Consider the following 19,206-nt stretch of genomic DNA (forward strand, 5'->3'; position numbering starts at 1 on the left):
GCAAGTTGAAGGCAGTCACCATAATTTGTTTTTGGACTATATAAAAGCAGGAGCTGGGAGCTCTCTCTCTCTCTCTCTCTCTCTCTCTCTCTCTCTCTCTCTCTCTCTCTCTCTTGCTTTCGATGGTTGTTTCACAAAATGCAAGTGTTCCTATCGTATCTGTAACTTTTGGTTAAATAATTATGCCAATGTAACTACAAGAGCCACGTTTGAATTAAGAACCTGTTTTCCATTAATGCCACATCTCAATTTATTATGTTGCATTTTCGAACTTTTCAGGCTGCACCGAAGGAGGAGAGTTGCCAACGAATTGTTTGGTGACCACAGCCAAACGCTAGTAGTGTTCAATTGGCATTTACTTTATCAAACTTTTATTTCAGCGTCCTCAAGATCTCTTTTACCGATCTTTGGTATCAGTATCCAGGAATCGTAATTACACAAACTGTGTAACTGAGATCTGTCGCTGGTCTCTAAACAATGCTGTCGGTCAATGTTCTCATCGATCTGATGCTGTATGGTGGAATGCAATTTCATGCCAAACGAAAAAAAATTTCTATGCACCATTTTACTGTTTCAGGAGCTTTGCCACCAGCAGAAGTGATTAATAAAGTTTATAATACCATTAAAAAAAAAAAAAATAATATATCAGAAATATTGTAAGGGGGCTTCAACTTGTTATTTCTGCAGTAGAAACTTAGCCGGATAGAAAGAAGGTGAAAATGCCATTGCAAATTGGGTTGCACGGTGTTCTGCAAGAAGCAATGAACCGGTGCAAAGACTACCCTGGTGGACAAGAGCCAGCATAGGCATACAAAGGTCAGTTGGTTCTTTGAAGCACCCAACAACGGCAGTCAGTCACTCTGGCGTTGGCATGGAAATGACCAAGGCCACAATATTACAGAAAAGACTGTTACATCAACAGCTGAAAAGGTGCCACGGGTGGCACTGGAGTGGGTGGGAGAACCATTGCTGACGTGGCACAGTTCATGGTCCATGAGAAGCTGTTCAATCAGAAGGACCCTATATGACAAAGTAGTACTCCCCCCACAAGGGGTGGCGTGCACAGACGTCCTCAAGTAGGAGAAAAGGGGTGGGGGAGGGGAGAGGGGAGAGGAAAGTTATTGGATGAAGGTGGCCCGAATGCAGGTGAGAAAAGTTGCAAATGCTGATTGCTCATGTTGCTTGCGCCCCACACTGCTACTGCTTCCAATGCAGTACACAGGGGAATCCAATCACTGATGACATCTGTGCGAATCAATGTACTGACCCTTCTGATGCCCTCTCAGGACTAATACAGTTCCGACAGAACGCACAATTATCACGAAGCATTGGAGATTGGTCACTAGCGAAGTGCATTTCTTGGAGAGCAATGCAAATCTCAGAAGAGGAGGAAATAAGGTGTTTTAGCCCTGGTAAGTGACAGTAATACTCATTACATTACTGCTGAATGATCACATGATTGGTAGCCCGGTTTGGTTTGAAGGGACCAGGAAGCAGCACTGCCTGTCGCCAGTGGGAATGGAACCACATCCACAAACATTGGCCCAGAATCCGACTTTGTGGGGGGCTCTAGCACCTTTGGGGGCACTAGAGGAGACTTGTCCCAATTCTCCTCCTCTGCCTTTTTCTAATACCTTCTTGAAGTGATTGTTCACAACTGCTGAATTTTGAGAGTGTCATGCAGCTATATGACATATGCCGTAAGTACAAACACATGAAACACCACATAGGTGGTGGGACATATGGTTTCACATCACACCTGTGTGACATGTCCTTAACCTTCTCCAGGAGAACATTCCCTGTATCCTGACAATTATCCTTGGGCTCTTTTTGTACACATGTGACTAAATGTACCCCTTGCCACTGGAGATTAGTGTGAAGTTCTTAATCTTTTTGGAGTGCAAGAGCTCTATGAAAGCTGATTACTTGAAGCACATTCAAAGTTGTGTGTGGGGCAGTCCTCACAGGTACGTTGCCTAGACAATCATGTATGAAGTGCTGTTGGTTCAACAGCAGAGGAACCTTTAACTAAATAGAACCATGCTTCACTAAATTTTTCTTCAATGTTTTCAACAACAACAACAAAAAATGGTTTCATTGCAGGAAGTGTCTCCCAATCAGAGTTCACACAAAGTATTGTGTGAAGTGGCCACTCCCAGATATCTGGCTTGCCCCTCTTCCCATGGTGTAGCCATGAAAGAAACTTTGTGGGCTCTAATCCCTCTGCATTGTAAGAATCTTCTCTATCTCAAAAGACTGTTGGGGCCTTGCAGCCAACAACAGAAGAAAGTTAGTCATTTTATGATGTACCCAAGAGAAACTACGCATGGAATGTCCACCCAGACAAAGCCCCTCTTGCCTGGGTAAGTGTTTCACAACTGAGGTGTGACAGGTTCCTACAAGCTGCCCCCAACAACTGTTCCAGATTAAAAGACATCCATTTCACTGGTGCGTAGCACACCTAGAGATTGACGGATTTTCTTATATAGGTCTTTACCATCCTCACAATCCAGACGACTAAGCCAAGCTCCCCATTACCTGTCACATACCACCTTCCAACACCGTGCTATATGGTGGTCACTTAAACGTGCCCACAGCTTATGGTTACAAAGAACTAGCAGCGCACTCTGGCCACCAGCTCGGGAAACCCAAGTGTCCAAAACTGAAAACCACATCAAAGTAGGGTTGGCATCACGAAGATCATCCAATGGTAAGGCAGATGGCGAAAGAGAATAGTTGGACTTGCAGCATGGAAAGTGAAGCAGCACTGCAAGGGATGATGGTCCATGACTGCCAAGCACGTAACTCATGAAAGTGACTAGAGCCCCCTGGCGGGAGGGGGGATTTGGGCTAGGTGATTTTTCCAGAAAGTGACGTAACGTTATGACCTGTGTGCATGCATTTTAGCAGTGTTGATGGTAAGTGTTTGGGTGTGATGGAGAGTGTTCACCCAGTCTGAACTAGACAAAATTTGAGATCAACATATGCCGGTAGAGGCAAGGCTGTTTCATCCTCTCTACAGGCGAGCTTGCACATTGCGCTGCATTGAATTCCATCTGCAGTGATCTGAGGTTTTACATAGACTTCCAACACACGTGTACGATGTATGCAGAGTTTTTAAAAAAGTTATGACACAATCAAATTAGTTCTCATGGGTCTCAAAGTGTGTTCACATACTGATGATTTACAATTTCCCTGAAAAATGTAGTGAATGATTACTGTATTCCATATCATTATATATTTCCATAACAAGGATACTCAATTTATGCCATCTTGTTTGCTTTTTGACCAGAATTCATTAAGGAAAGCTGCACCAAAATCATTACACACTTTACATTCTATGATGTAGGATTTTGCTTGGATTTTTAATGAAATTGAGAAGTGTGATTGTCTAAAATCTGACAACTACTGCCATGTGCAAGGGAAATTATTATGTTATTTCCACATCTATAGAATGTTTTGTATTATGTGTCACAAACATGTAGAAATATTGACAATAATGTGTGTAGCTTGCAGTTAATTATGGGGGATGCTAGTACTGGCCATACCAGTAGTCAAGCAGGAGTGACTTGCTTCTGACAATTGCCAGCCTTAGTTGGCAGACATTTCGATCTGAAGTCGTTATGGAAGGCTCTATATGGAAAAATCGTGTTACGTGGGTGAAGCATGAAAAGGGTTCGAAGGGTGACAAAGGCAGATGTATATCGAGGAGAGAGAAATTGGTACTCCTTGCTCGGCATTCGTGTTTGCGATAGCGTGGGAGATGCAGAGTTTGATCCTATGTAGATGAATAGTTTTTACATACCAGGTGCTTTGATACGGTTTGAACTACTTTACATTCCTTGAGCCATATCCACTGAGCCCATTAGAATACATTTTGCTTAGTTAAAGGTGTAGAAATATCACTCCACAAACATTTGATAACTTACAGAATGGTCACCATGTTATATGCACAAACTAATAAACATTTTGTACAAGAATATTTGTTTCTTTCTTATTCATTAACCTCACAGACATCTTTGAAAGAAACCTTAAGAGCTGTTGTATCTGAATGTAGCGTAAGTCTTCTCATGTGCTGTTGTAGTCTAGGGACCAGTTGGCAGTGGGGTGGTGTCACAATGTCAAAGTTCTAGAAAAGTGTTTATAGCAGTATGCACATTGTGAGCCCTATGACTCAAAAATTACAAAGGTCCAGGGTATTTTTCATTATATCTGAAGTAGAGATAGCACAGCTATATATTTCATGTGTTCCATGTAATCAACATATCTTCCCATCAAATAGAATTCCTGTGTTGAGTCAAGGTCTCAAAGTGGTTCAAATGGCTCTGAGCACTATGGGACTTAACATCTGTGGTCATCAGTCCCCCAGAACTTAGAACTACTTAAACCTAACTAACCTAAGGACATCACACACATCCATGCCCGAGGCAGGATTCGAACCTGCGACCGTAGTGGTCGCGTGGTTCCAGACTGTAGCGCACAGAACCGCTTGGCCACTCCGGCCGGCCTGTCAAGGTCTCGGCTATCAAGTAAAGATGCTTTAGTGAGTGTATACTGGTGTACGAGTACTGCTTTTCCCACATCTACAAGCTCTTTGCGTGAGGTGTGTTGATGGCAGTCGCAAATGCATGTTTGTATGCATCAGACTGTGGTCTACAAATATGACAGAAGCACTTCTTATAGATGAATCAGAAACAAAAGTAAGTCATCTATACATTGTACTCATTAAAAATATCAAGAACACAAGTTGAGGAATAAACCCCCCTCCAGACACGTGCGCGCGCGCGCACACACACACACACACACACACACACACACACACACACACACACACACACACACAGAAAGCATACAGTACCTCTCTGAATGTAGCAACTATAAATGTGTATGTATGCAAGCACTTGTTTTTTGTAAGTGGCTTCAAATATATGTATGTATATGGGTTGCAGTAGTTATTTGAAAATGAAGAGGCTTAATCAGAAGTTCTGGTCTGATAATTTGCTTTAATATATATTTGCACGCAGTCAGTTTGGCAATTTTACTGCACAGATATGTGAAGGACTGTGGGTTCCATAGCATATGCTCCTCCATATTGTTACATGCCTAGAGTGAATCATATAAACACGTCAGCTGTGTGAGGATATATGGAATATGATTGCTGCGTGTCTGTGTGCCCTCTCCCATTACCACAGTGCCATGGAAAAAGCCATATAAGGAACTGATATCAACAGCCTACTGTAGTCTGCCGTGATCTATTTTAGACCACCACAATCAGTGGGAGGTGTGTTGTCATTAACATATTATTAGTGGCAGTGTTTGGTTTCTGTCAGATCACAATATTACTGAGCCTTTCCAGTCTACATCAAAGAGAAGGGTGCATGATCACTATCCACCTCCAAAACTATCGTCACCTGATCATGTTAGTATTTTGCACGAGAATGGAACAAGATTCCCTTGAAAAAAGAAAACCATACAAGATGTGTTCATGGATGTGTATTTATCCATTCCAAGACAACTGGGAACTCTCTGAATGCCAAAGGCCTTCCCACACTACATTAGGCATAGTAATGTTCCTGCTCCACTACAGGTGACATAGCACAGCCACATGTGTGTATACGTCAGGTGCTGGAGTCTACTTCTACCCTTGCTACACGTCTAGCCTGGTCAGTGTAATACATGAAGGTGGTGATGGTAGTATCTGTAACACAAGGACATTGAAGTCAGAAGTGTAGACTCTTTCCTCCCTGCCATGATAGTCCTTTCTCTACCATGCAGGTGAGCATCAAATACAGGCACACTGTCTTGCGACAATTTGCCAACCTACAGGACATGGCGGGCGCAGAACCCTGCCTTTGTTGCATGGAAGGCAAGTTTGTGAGGTGACTGAATATGTCATTGAAATAATTGCGAAACTTTTTCCAGAGAGGCAGCCTGCACTGAGGCACAGTTTTGTTGTGAGGTGAATGGTATACCACACCAGCTAAGGGCGAGAGTGATTTAGAGTTGCTCTGTACTATGCATGTAACCTTGGTAGTCAGCGGCCACCTTTTGACTAAACTGCCACCTGCCTGAGAATCCGCTGTCAGGATCCCTATATGGGATAATTAACGTGTTGAAAAATGTGCACGGAAGGCTTCTGGCCTTGGTGTGGCTCCTACCAAATACAATGTCTTCCCGTTACTGTCGATGCTGGCTGGGGTCGGCACCCCTATCTGTGTTAACTGAATGACAAGGAGCAACAGGCATATCTGGGCATGTCACTTCACAATGCCACCTCCCACCTTGTGTGCGACTTTGTGACGGTTCAGGCATCGAGGGGTGAGGTGGAAGACAGGGAAATGTAGCAGTTTTATTCCTCATTGTACTGCATGCTGGACTCAAGTGACATGAGATGGCCAGGACACAGTCTGCAACTTCACTTATCCCCTCTCCATACTTCCTATGGTGAGGGAATTAACAGTGGTGTATTGTGGGTGTTCTTTCTAAACTCAGGTAAGAGAGCTTAATCAACTACAATGTGTGATAAGAGTGCAACGTTTTGTTTTGCAGTGGCTGATGGGCATTTCTTTTAAACTTAAAGCATGCAAATACTGTGTGTGTGTGTGTGTGTGTGTGTGTGTGTGTGTGTGTGTGTGTGTGTGTGTGTGTAAACGCATTGTTTTAAACTCGTGCAGGCAACCTGAAGGACCTACAGCTTTTTGGTAGACATTAAGCTGGCTTTACCTTAGGACAAGGTATTATTACCACCACCACCACCACCACCACCACTACTGAACCTCTCATAGTGGGCATAATTCGTTAAAGAATCTTACTCGTAGGGCGAAACACTCATTTACTGAAACAATTTATCCATATAAATTGATGTAAAATACAACAATGCATTCCACGCAGAAAAAGCACTAAAAGTTTTATCTTATTCATGCCATTTATTCAAAGAAAATTATACATACAGTATTATGTATTTTATTATTCACAATACTTAACTAATTCTTTTTTACTAGGACTAGACGCAATCGATTCCCATGTTGTCGGCATTTCTCTTATTACGCCAGATTTTGCTCCTTTGCTGTGACTGCCGCCTAGTCCTCCTCCTCCTCCGAAGTCCTCTCAAAAACTTCCGGCTGTGAAACATACTGCAACTCCATAAGCTCTTCGGTGGTCATTTCTTGACTGTGATCTTCCACAAGCTCATCCATATCATTGTTAGTCACTTCTAGTCCCACACTCTTGGCCAGAGACACAATCTCGTTGACTAAATGCTCAAATTATTCAGTCACACATTCAATGGCACACACTGGCCAAATATTCTTCCAAGTAGGAGTGAGACATCTCTTGGTAACCCCTTCCCACACCTTTACAATCATCTCAATGCAGACAATGATGTTGAAATGATATTTCCGAAACACTCTGAGAATGAGATTGGTAGCTTTAGTCAACTCAAAGCATCGTTCAAAGAGTGCTTTAGTGTAGACTTCTTAAAGTTAGAAATAATTGGCTGGTCCACAGGCTGGAGTAATGGATATTGATTAATTGAAATTCTTCAAGGAAGTGATCTTGTAGGACGGGAGAATGGGCAGGAGCACTGTCCATAACGAGTAAGACGAGTGGCAGATTCATCTGAAGCAAATATTTTTTCCACCAAAGGACCGTACACTTCATTGATCCAACTAAAAAAAACATGTGTCACACAAGCCTTGTTGTTGGACCTCCACATCACATTTAACCTACTCTTGTGGACTTTACACTTCTTGAAGGCTCATGGAGTTTCTGAATGGTAAACAAGCAGTGGTTTAGATTCCAATCACCACTTGCATTGGCGCATAATAGCAGTGCAAGAAGGTCTTTCATTGGCTTGTGACCGGGCAATGCATTCTCCTCTGCTGTTATAAAGGTACGCTGCAGCATCTTTTCCCAGAATAGACCAGTCTTGTCACAATTAAAAACCTGTTACGGCAGATAACCCTCAGAATCTATGAGCATTTGGAAGCTACTGATAAAAGTTCTCTGCTGCCTTTGTGTCAGAGCTGGCTGCTTCGCGATGCCTTACAACGCTGAGGAAGCCGGTTCTTCTCTTAAACTGCCTGAACCACCCACAGCTTCCCTTAAACACTTCTTTGGCTGCTGATGATCCTGGTGTCTTCTTACTGAGGTCAGCAAAAATCAGTCTCGCCTTCTCACAAATGATATTCTTGTTAATTGTGTCGCTTTGCAATTACTTTTCTTTTATCCATATAAGGAGCAACTGCTTGACATCGTCCAGAATACAAAATTATTGTCTAGATATTCTTGTCACTCCCTTTGAAGCATATATCTCCTTAATCTTATCCTTGTTCTTGAGAATAATGGAAATGGTTGATGTATTGTGTGTGTGTGTGTGTGTGTGTGTGTGTGTGTGTGTGTGTGTAGGGGGGGGGGGTGGCAATGGTTTTATGTTTTGTTGCTAAGGTCATTTTCTTTCTCTTATGGTCGTCTTCATGTGACTCATCTTCAGGGACACTTCCACAATATTAAAATTTGCACACACACACAAAAAACCAGTGTGAACACAAGTTTAGCAAAATGTGCAACCACAAGATGCACTAGTCATACTAAATCATTGTCAATTGTTATGTGAAACATCACCTCATTAAGCAATGTCTTTTTTTACAATTTGTTTTTGTTGTTATGCCAATTGTGTGTTATGGGAGGTGCTTGTTAAGTGAGGTTCCACTGTATTACCCTGTTTATCTTTTTGCCACTGCCATTTTTTCCGCAGCAATCTTGTGCTGTCACAACAAAATCGCCTGAAAAGGTGGGCTGGAGGTGAAGGGGTGATGCCAATAAGCCAGTTTAAAAGTACAGCCAGTCAACTGCATGATAAGGACAGATGGGGACAAGAAATTTGGCAACACTACACGACATCATTGTCAGAAATCTTGAAATAATCTGTAAACAATGCAGGACGCCGGGATGAACATTGCCCCACTACTTGCTCTTTCTTGGTATGTGGGCTTGAAAACTCTTCAGAAATATTGGAGATTCCACGTGTCAGATCAGCACAGCTTTAATGAAGAAGAAATGAAACCACCCACAAGATCCAAAGGAGTAGGGCCTGTTCAAGTCCAGGCCATTCCTCCTGTGTCAGCAATATTTTGGCAAAATTATGCAGAATGATGAGGAAACATTATGTCAAAGTAATCTTCTGGCCACCTACAAAGATTTGTGCTCTTCTCTGTTCCATGAAGGACAACCTGGGATTGCGGGGGCTAGAATCTGTAGAATGCCTTGCCAGTATGGAAAAGCCTACACTGGTCAGACTACATGCAAAATATGTGAAAGTTGCATTAAACATGATCGTCGCATTATTCTATCGCAACCCTGTAAGTCAGCCATAGCTGAGCATTGTATCTCCACAGGACATTCTACTGATTAAATTAAATTGAAATCCAGACTTTTCAGCTGCTTACAGGTGTTCATAAATATCAATGGAGACAGTTGAAAATGTATGCCCCGAACAGGATTCGAACCTGGGATCTCCTGCTTATATGGCAGATGCTCTATCCGACAGCCATCAAGGACACGCTCCCCATGAAACCCACATTTCCAACTTATTGTCCACAAACTACATTTGTAGTGCTCCTGCCCACTATACCCATTACTCGCGACATTCAGTCTATCGAATCCTGTAAGTTGGAAATGTGGGTCTCACGGGGAGCATGCCAGAGATAATTCCCTGCAGTCACACTATCTTCTGTGTCCTCGATGGCTCAGTCGGATAGAGCACCTGCCATATAAGCAGGAGATCCCGGGTTCTAGTCCTGGTCGGAGCACACACTTTCAACTGTCCTCATTAATATTTATGAACATCTGTCAGCAGCTACAAGGGTCTGGATTTCAATGTAATTTCATACTTAAGGAGCTCCAAGGTCACCAATGGCGTATGTTCTTTCAATCATCATATTCATATATTCTACAGATTGTTCTGCAAAGAAAATCTTGGTCTCGACAAGATGATTCTGGGATTCAATTATTAATGAATTGTGAAAACATGTTGGTGGAATACCTTTGTAATCAAGATGGTGGCTTTCAACTGGATAAGGTGTGGGACCTAGTGATTTTTTTCATATATTTAGAAATAGGGGCCAACATTAAAACAGGGAGCATACATTTTTTTTTTTTTTTTTTTTTTTTGTGGTTTTCGGGCGCACAACTTCAATGGTCATTAGCGCCCTGACTACTCTAAGAATGCACCGCGAGGCACAAGTTGACAACAACAACGAAAGGGGAAAACACAATAAAAGACAGACTGACAGGCATAGGATTAAAAAACATCATCAAATGTCCTTAGCGAGGTGTGTCAAATTGATAAAACAAAGAACACGAGCAGCTGCTCGTGGGTCATCCGCTAAAATGGCATCGAAAGTATTAGGCAGGTTAAGATCGAGGCGCAGTGTGTTAAGATCAGGACAGGACATTAAAATGTGTCTAACCGTCAGCAAGTGCCCACATGGGCAGAACGGCGCCGGCGCAGCCGTCAGCAGATGGCGATGGCTGAACCGGCAGTGTCCAATTCTTAACCTTGCTAAAACGACCTCCTCCCGCCGAGAAGGGCGTGAGGAGGACGTCCAAGCCACGGGAAGAGGTTTTAAGGCCCGAAGCTTGTTGTCGGTAAGTGCAGCCCAATCGGCATGCCACAGCGACACAACGCGCCGACAAATGACCCTGCTAAAATCGGACGAAGGGACACAACAAGAAGCTGTCCGAGGCTGGAGGACCGCAGCCTTGGCCGCGGCATCTGCAGCTTCGTTCCCAGGGATACCGACATGGCCAGGAACCCACATAAAGCTAACCGGCGTACCGACGTCCACCAGCTGCTGAAGAGAGCGTTGGATCCGGTGTACGAAAGGGTGAACCGGGTACGGATCACTGAGGCTCTGGATGGCGCTCAGGGAATCTGAGCAGATGACATAAGCAGAATGTCGGTGGCGGCAGATGTAAAGAACAGCCTGGTAGAGGGCAAAGAGCTCAGCTGTGAAGACCGAACAATGGCCATGGAGCCGGTATTGGAAACTTTGTGCCCCGACAATAAAGGAACACCCGACCCCGTCATTGGTCTTAGAGCCATCTGTATAAATGAAAGTCATGTTGTTGAACTTCGAACGAAGTTCCAAAAAACGGGAGTGGTAGACCGAACCGGGGGTGACCTCTTTTGGGAGCGAGCTGAGGTCGAGGTGAACGCGGACCTGAGCCTGGAGCCAAGGTGGCGTGCGGCTCTCGCCCACTCGAAAGGTTGCAGGGAGTGAAAAACGAAGGTGTTGAAGGAGGCGACGAAAGCGAACTCCAGGGGGTAGCAAGGCAGAGACATACAACCCGTATTGAAGGTCAAGAGAGTCGTCAAAAAAGGAACGATAAGACGGATGGTCGGGCATTGACAGTAGCCGACAGGCATACCGACAAAGCAGTATATCGCGCCGGTAGGTGAGTGGCAATTCGCCAGCGTCAGCATGAAGACTTTCTACGGGACTGGTATAAAATGCTCCGATCGCAAGTCGTAAACCCCGATGTTGTATGGAGTTGAGGCGGCGTAAGATGGATGGCCGTGCAGAGGAGTATACGAAGCTCCCATAATCCAGCTTGGAGCGGACGATCGAACGATATAGACGAAGTAGGACGGTTCGATCCGCTCCCCACGACATACCACTGAGAACACGGAGGACATTTAAAGAACGGGTACAACGGGCGGCCAAATATGACACATGTGGAGACCAGCTAAGTTTCCTGTCAAAGGTAAGGCCTAAAAATTTGATTGTCTCCACGAGTGGGAGAGCAACGGGACCGAGTCGTAAGGACGGTGGGAGAAACTCTTTGTAGCGCCAGAAGTTAATACAGACCGTCTTCTCGGCAGAAAAACGGAAGCCATTGGCGACACTCCAGGAGTAAAGACGGTCAAGAGAACGCTGAAGACAGCGCTCCAGGACACGTGCACACTGCGCGCTGCAATAGATGGTAAAATCGTCCACGAAAAGGGAGCCTGATACATCAGCTGGGAGGCAATCCATTATTGGATTGATCGCGATGGCGAAGAGAGCGACGCTCAAAACTGAGCCCTGTGGCACCCCATTCTCCTGGCGAAAGGTGTCGGACAGGACAGAACCCACACGTACCCGAAACTGTCGATCCATTAAAAAGGACTGAATAAAAAGAGGGAGGCGACCGCGAAAGCCCCATGTATGCATGGTGCGGAGAATGCCCGCCCTCCAACAGGTGTCGTAAGCCTTCTCCAAATCAAAGAACACAGCCGCGGTCGGGCGCTTCCGCAAGAAGTTATTCATAATGAAGGTCGACAAGGTAACCAGATGGTCAACAGCAGAGCGGCGCCTTCGAAATCCACATTGTACATTGGTAAGTAGGCGTCGAGACTCGAGCAGCCAAACCAATCGAGAGTTAACCATTCGCTCCATCACTTTACAGACACAGCTGGTAAGCGAGATAGGTCGATAACTGGAAGGCAAGTGCTTGTCCTTCCCCGGCTTAGGAATCGGGACAACAATAGACTCGCGCCAGCATGCGGGAACATGTCCCTCAATCCAGATGTGATTGTATGTACGAAGAAGAAAACCTTTACCCGCAGGAGAAAGGTTCTTCAGCATCTGAATATGAATAGAATCAGGCCCTGGAGCGGAGGACCGTGATCGGCCAAGTGCGGTTTCGAGTTCCCGCATGGTGAATGGGGCATTATAACTTTCACAATTCGAGGAGCGGAAGTCAGGTGGCCTAGCCTCCTCTGCCTGTTTGCGGGGGAGGAAGGCAGGGTGGTAATGAGCGGAGCTCGAAACCTCGGCGAAAAAGCGGCCGAAGGCATTGGAGACAGCCTCAGGGGCCACAAGGACTTCATTCGCGACCTTCAAGCCAGAAACTGGGGAGTGGACCTTAGTGCCAGATAGCCGGCGCAGGCTACCCCAGACAACAGAAGAAGGGGTAGAACTGTTGAAGGTGCTTGTGAAAGCAGCCCAGCTGGCTTTCTTGCTTTCTTTAATAATACGACGACACTGAGCACGTAATCGTTTATAATTAATACAATTCGCCACTGTAGGGTGGCGCTTAAAGGTGCGTAAAGCACGTCGACGAGCACGTAAAGCATCTCTACATGCTGCGGTCCACCAGGGGACCGGTACGCGACGTGGAGAAGAAGTAGGGTGAGGGATGGAATATTCAGCAGCAGCGAGAATGACTTCCGTGAGGTGTGCGACCTGACGATCGCAGCTTGTGAAGGTTTGATCCTGAAAGGTAGCCCTGGAAGAGAAGAGCTCCCAGTCTGCCTTGGAGATGGTCCAACGAGAGGAGCACGGAGAGGGAGTATGCTGCAGGAGATGGATAACACACGGGAAATGGTCGCTCGAATATGTATCAGAAAGTGCATACCACTCAAACCGGCGTGCAAGTTGGGGAGTACATATAGAGAGGTCTAAATGGGAATAGGTGTGAGATGTGTCCGAAAGAAAAGTAGGGGCGCCAGTATTGAGGCAGACAAGATCGAGCTGGTTGAAAAGGTCTGCTAACAAGGAGCCCCTCGGGCAGGATGCTGGAGAGCCCCAAAGGGGATGGTGGGCATTGAAGTCTCCAGTTAACAAAAATGGTGCAGGTAGCTGAGCAATAAGTTGCATCACGTCTGCTCTGGTAACGGCAGATGACGATGGAGTGTAAACGGTACAAAAGGAAAACGTAAAAGTGGGGAGAGTAATGCGGATGGCAACTGCCTGCAGGCCGGTGTGCAACGTGATGGGATCGTAGTAAATATCATCCCGGACCAGCAACATAACCCCTCCATGAGCTGGGATACCTACCACAGGGGGTAGGTCAAAACGCACAGAGGTGTAGTGTGCCAAGGCAATTTGATCGCATGGGCGTAGCTTCGTTTCCTGGAGGGCTACGACAAGCGGACGGTGCAAGCGGAGCAGCAACTTCAAGTCCTCTCGGTTGGAGCGAATGCTGCGAATATTCCAGTGAATAAGTGCCATCGTAAGAAAAGAAAGATGAGAGAAGTGGTCACCTCGAAGGCCGCTTAGGGCCTGGCTTCGAGCGAGCACTGCCGCCGCTATCAGTAGGCGGACAGTCATCGTCCATTGGGTCTATAGGGTCATCGGCCATCTCGGGAGGATGGCCGGGAGGGGGAGCTTCCTCCGCCAGTGAACGGCCAGATGTACGGCGACCAGCGGTGCGGCCAGGCGAAACGGAAGACGGCCTGGGGCGGCAGCCGCTGGGTGGCGCAAGAGAAGAAATGCGCCGTGGCGGGGAAGGAGAACTGTGCTTCCTATGCGCCTTTTTGGAAGGACGTGTAGTGGAAGTACCGGTCGAAGGCGGTGAGGTCGAGGTACGGAGGAAGTCTGCACGGGATGGTTCCTTCTTGAAGGCCCGTGCATCTGACTTCGGTGTCTTCGTTTTAGCAGAAGCTGAAGAAGGTGCTCGTGTCTGTGGGGTGATGGGAGGAAGAGGAGACGTCGACCGCGCGATCTTAGCACTGGCCGAACGGACGACCGTGGTGCTGAAGGTCAGATCGCATGTCTGGGTTGCTACCTCCCGGGTAGTCCGAGGAGAGGCGAGGACAGTACTGTATTTCCCCGCTGGGAGCAGCGTGGGCTTCCTACTAGCCAATAGCTTGCGAGCAGCCGAGGTGGACACTTTCTCTTTGACCCGAATTTCCTGGATACAGCGTTCTTCCTTATATACAGGACAGTCGCGGGAGGATGCTGCATGGTCACCCTGACAGTTCACACAACGAGGAGACGGAGGTGGACAGTCACCCTCATGGGCATCCCTGCCACAGGTGACACATTTAGCCGCATTGGAACAAGACTGTCGAGTGTGATTGAAACGCTGACACTGGTAGCAGCGCGTAGGTGTCGGGATATAGGGGCGAACAGAAATAACCTCGTAGCCCGCCTTGATGCGCGATGGCAGCTTAACACTATCGAAGGTCAAGAAAATTGTCCGGGTCGGTACAAGGTCATTGTTGACCTTTTTCATGACCCTATGGACAGCCGTCACGCCCTGCTCAGCGAGGAATGATTGAAGCTCCTCGTCAGTCAATCCGTCGAGGGAGTCAGTATAGACCACACCACGAGACGAATTCAAAGTTCGGTGGGCCTCCACCCGGACAGGGAACGTGTACAGGAGGGTGGCCCGAAGCAGTTTTTGTGCCTGAAAGGCATTCTCAGTTTCCAGTAATAAGGTGCCGTTACGCAACCTGGCACAGGATTTGACAGATCCGGCTATGGCATCTACGCCCTTCTGAATAACGAAAGGGTTGACAGAGGAAAAATCCTTTCCGTCCTCAGTTCGAGAAACTACGAGGAACTGTGGGGCAGGCGGTAGTACTTTTGTCACTGTTGGCTGGTCACGTTTCCGTTTTTGGGTCGAAGTCGAAAGAGATGGAGTAGAATCCATTGCGGAGGAATCCCCCATGATTGCCAGCGTCTCCGATGGCGCGCTCCTTCCTTGTGGGGACCCTCTCAGAGGGCACTCCCGCCTTAGGTGAATGTTTACACCTCAGGTCACACCTCCCGAGAAACAGACGGAGGGACCAATCGGCATGGTCAGAAGGTATCAGCTCAGGCAATCACCCCTCCCCGGGCCTGGCCTTTACCAGGGGGTACGCGCGTGCCTTACATGTCTACCCAGGGCGGGGACTTACGCGTTACCCCGTCACCGGCTACGCGTGCGAACGCGTGGGTCGGCCTTCAGACACGCACAGGGAGGAAGGAAGAAGAGGAAAAAGAAGAGAGAGAGGGAGAAAGAGGACAGACTGTCTCAAACGCCGAGGCGGAGACCAGAGAAGGCAAGGAGAAGAAGGCAATGAGAAAGCAACGGGAAGAAGGCAATAAGAAGGCAAGGAGAAGAAGGCAATGAGAAGGCAAGGAGAAAAAGGCAATGAGAAGGCAAGGAGAAAAAGGCAATGAGAAGGCAAGGAGAAAAAGGCAATGAGAAGGCAAGGAGAAAAAGGCAATGAGAAGGCAAGGAGAAAAAGGCAATGAGAAGGCAAGGAGAAGGCAAGGGAAAGAGTAAGGAAGACAGTGAGGTGGAGAAGAGCAAAGAAAGGAACCAACAAAAGGAAGGAAGAAACGAGAAGTGAAAAAACCAAAAGGACCACGATGATAGGTCGTGGAACCGTCCGTCTCCGGACGCAGGCGCGAACTACCCCCGTGAGGGGGATGGACTCCTTTTAGTCGCCTCTTACGACAGGCAGGAATACCGCGGGCCTATTCTAATCCCCGGACCCGCAGGGGGGAGGGAGCATACATGTATGATCACCATTACACATGTGCCTGCACTGCATATGTGGAGCAATTTTTTGAAGACTGCACTAAACTCAACAGAAGTCTTTCACGTAGCAGCTACCTTTGCAAATGCGTCTCCGTGCAGCTTTAGGTAAGAAGTTAGTGATGTCAAACAGCAGTCTTCAGTGCAAAACACTCACCTGAAGGTGGCTGAATAGTTGACATGATATTTCAGCTGACAAGTAGTTGATGCCATCTGGCTGCAATCTCAAAACTTCATGGAATATGTAATTACTGTTACAAAGTCAGTGTCTTATAAAATGGTATGTTCAAGAGGTCCGAGTCAAATTTTGCCAGTACAACATTATACAAAGTGGCAATACAACTCTAAATTTCCAGAACTAGCAACAATAAAATTAATTTATAGCATAATTAATCAATAAAACTTACAGTTCCTTTTGCTACTAGGAAAACTGCTTCTTGTGTGGCAAGAGAAACATCAGGATCCATTTTCATCAAGTGTTTAATTCTCCCAATAGGCAAACGGACCAGTTTCTCTGCTTTATCTGCCTGGTCATTATTTGCATTACCGTATGGCTGCTCATCTGTGGGCAAGTCGTCATCAGCTTTCTCCAAATTCTCTTGTATGGGTAATGTCTTTTCCTTTCCATTCTAGAAAAATATAATAGTAGTGTCAAGCCATTACTTTTCTTAACTGATAATATTTGTGAAAGAGCATTAGTTTCTAAGGTTTTTATACACTACAAGGCTCATAATACAATAGAAATGAATGTTTGCAACAACATTAATACTGTAGTTATTACTAGGTATTTCTGAGTCAATTTCAGACAAAAGTGTGTTTATCAGAAAGTCATCCTGGCAGCATAAATGTACTGCTACAAAGGCATAATACAAGTAACCTTAATATTTGTTGGCATACTTACAGGCACTGCTGGTGCACTACCATATGCAAAGCTCTGATGCATGTACTATGCGTGAAATACAAACTGTGCAAAAATGTTCATGCATTTTCTGTTCTAAACAGATCACTTCAAATTCCTCTGAATCTCAGAAGTTGGTGCCATGGCCTGTATGTAATGGTCTTATTTCTTGTGGAACACAAAACGCAGATAACACGAGTTAAGAGTCAACATGGGAATAACTGAAGATGATAACATGTACTCATGTAACACACAGTTACATAGTACAAGGGACATGTATGTATGGTTGAATGCTAGTAGGTACAGCATCTAACAACCGAAAAATTGTAAACATCGAAAGACAGGGTTGAGTTTAGTTGGTTTAAAACAGGGGGGAAGGGACCAAAGTACAAGGTCATTGGTCCCTTGTTCCTAATAAAACAATGCCACACGTGAGAGACTAAAATGGATGAGACATATAACACAAAACGGAAATTGAGGAAAAACCACAAGAACAAAGGAAAGGCAACGAACCCTAAAAGGAACAAAAGAGGACAAGAAAACAACAGATGCTAGAAACAGAAGAGAGTAAAACAAGAAAGGAAATTACACTGGCTGGCCGACGAAGAGAATAAAAAGGAGAAGCCAGCCACTCTTCACCACATTAAAACTTCCACCCTAAAAGCACTAGGGTGATACAGAGGGACAAAGGACATGCACTAAAACCAACATGAAGTATAAAACCCACTCTCATAGATAAAATGTAAGACTATAGCTGCTGTGGAGGCCTTGTCCCCCAACACCAAAGGCAGGGTGATGGGAAAGTTAAAAGTCTGTTGCAGTGCAGCTACAAGTGGGAGTCCAGCAAGAGGTGGACGACTCATTTGGGAGCCACAGCGACACTGAGGTGGGTCCTCGCGACATAGTAGGTGACCATGTATTAGCCACGTATGGCCAATGCGGAGCCGGCAACGGAGAAGTGATTCCCTGCGAGAAAACTGCATGGAAGACTTCCACACATTCATTGTTTCCTTAAAGATACGCAGCTTCTTGTGTGTACTGTTATGCCATTTTGTCTCCCAGAACCCTGCGGCGTAAGACAGAACACAGGCCAGCTTCGGAGATGCTCATCTCCAGAAGTGGTTTCCGCGTCGCCTGTTTAGCTAGCCTGTCAGCAAGTTCATTGACTGGGATTCCGACATGTCCAGTGGTCCACACAAACACCACTGAATGACGGGACCGTTCCAGGGCATAGACGGACACCTGGATGGACGCTATCAGAAGAAGGTGAAGGTAGCACTGGTCGATAGCTTGTAGTCTTCTCAATGAAATGAGCAGAAATGATGCTCCAGAGCATGAGCAGATGTGCTCAAGGGCACAAGATATGGCTGCCAGCTCTGCAGTGAAAACACTGCAGCCATCTGACAAGGAGTGCTGTTCCATATGTCCTCTCCATGAACATACACAAAGCCTACCTGACCATCAGCCATCGAGCTGTCGGTGTAAACCACTTCAGAGCCCCGGAACATGTAAAAAATTGAGAGGAAATGACAGCGGAGAGCCGCAGGGTTAACAGAGTCCTTAGGGCCACGTGAAAGGTCCAGAGGAAGCTGCGGACGAGTCGTACACCATGGAGGCGTACATGATCAGACTGCAAGTAGAGGTGGTACAGGGAAGGAGTCCAGTTCTGAGAGAAGGGACTGCACGCGAATCGCAATCTTTAGTCCCGACCTGGGCCGCCGATGCGGGAGATGATCTGCTGTCAGCGGGAAAAGGAGATGGTAATTCGGATGCTCAGGGGAACTATGATAGTGTGCTGCGTAACTGGCGAGCAGTTGCGCATGTCTGATCTGCAGTGGAGGGACACCAGCCTCCACCAGTATGCTGGTCACCGGACTCATCCTGAAAGCTCCTGTCGCTAATCGAACCCCACAGTGGTGCACAGGGTCAAGGAAATGCAACGCTGAGGGCGCTGTCAAACCATAAACCACACTCCAATAGTCAATTCGGGATTGGACAAGGCCTCTGTAGAG

At 46.2% G+C, this 19,206-nt stretch overlaps 1 protein-coding gene across 1 annotated transcript in view; it reads right to left on the bottom strand.

The window, feature by feature from the left end:
* The window catches only part of LOC124555475 (DNA polymerase epsilon subunit 4), a 66,194-nt gene that overhangs the window by 16,456 nt on the left and 30,532 nt on the right, over positions 1-19,206 (bottom strand). The window contains exon 2 of the mRNA XM_047129400.1: positions 16,704-16,925. Within this exon, the coding sequence (XP_046985356.1) occupies positions 16,704-16,925 (222 nt within the window). The remainder of the gene's footprint in view (positions 1-16,703; positions 16,926-19,206) is intronic.

This window comes from Schistocerca americana, chromosome X (genome assembly GCF_021461395.2).
Source record: "Schistocerca americana isolate TAMUIC-IGC-003095 chromosome X, iqSchAmer2.1, whole genome shotgun sequence".
NCBI classification, from domain to species: Eukaryota; Metazoa; Arthropoda; class Insecta; order Orthoptera; family Acrididae; genus Schistocerca; species Schistocerca americana.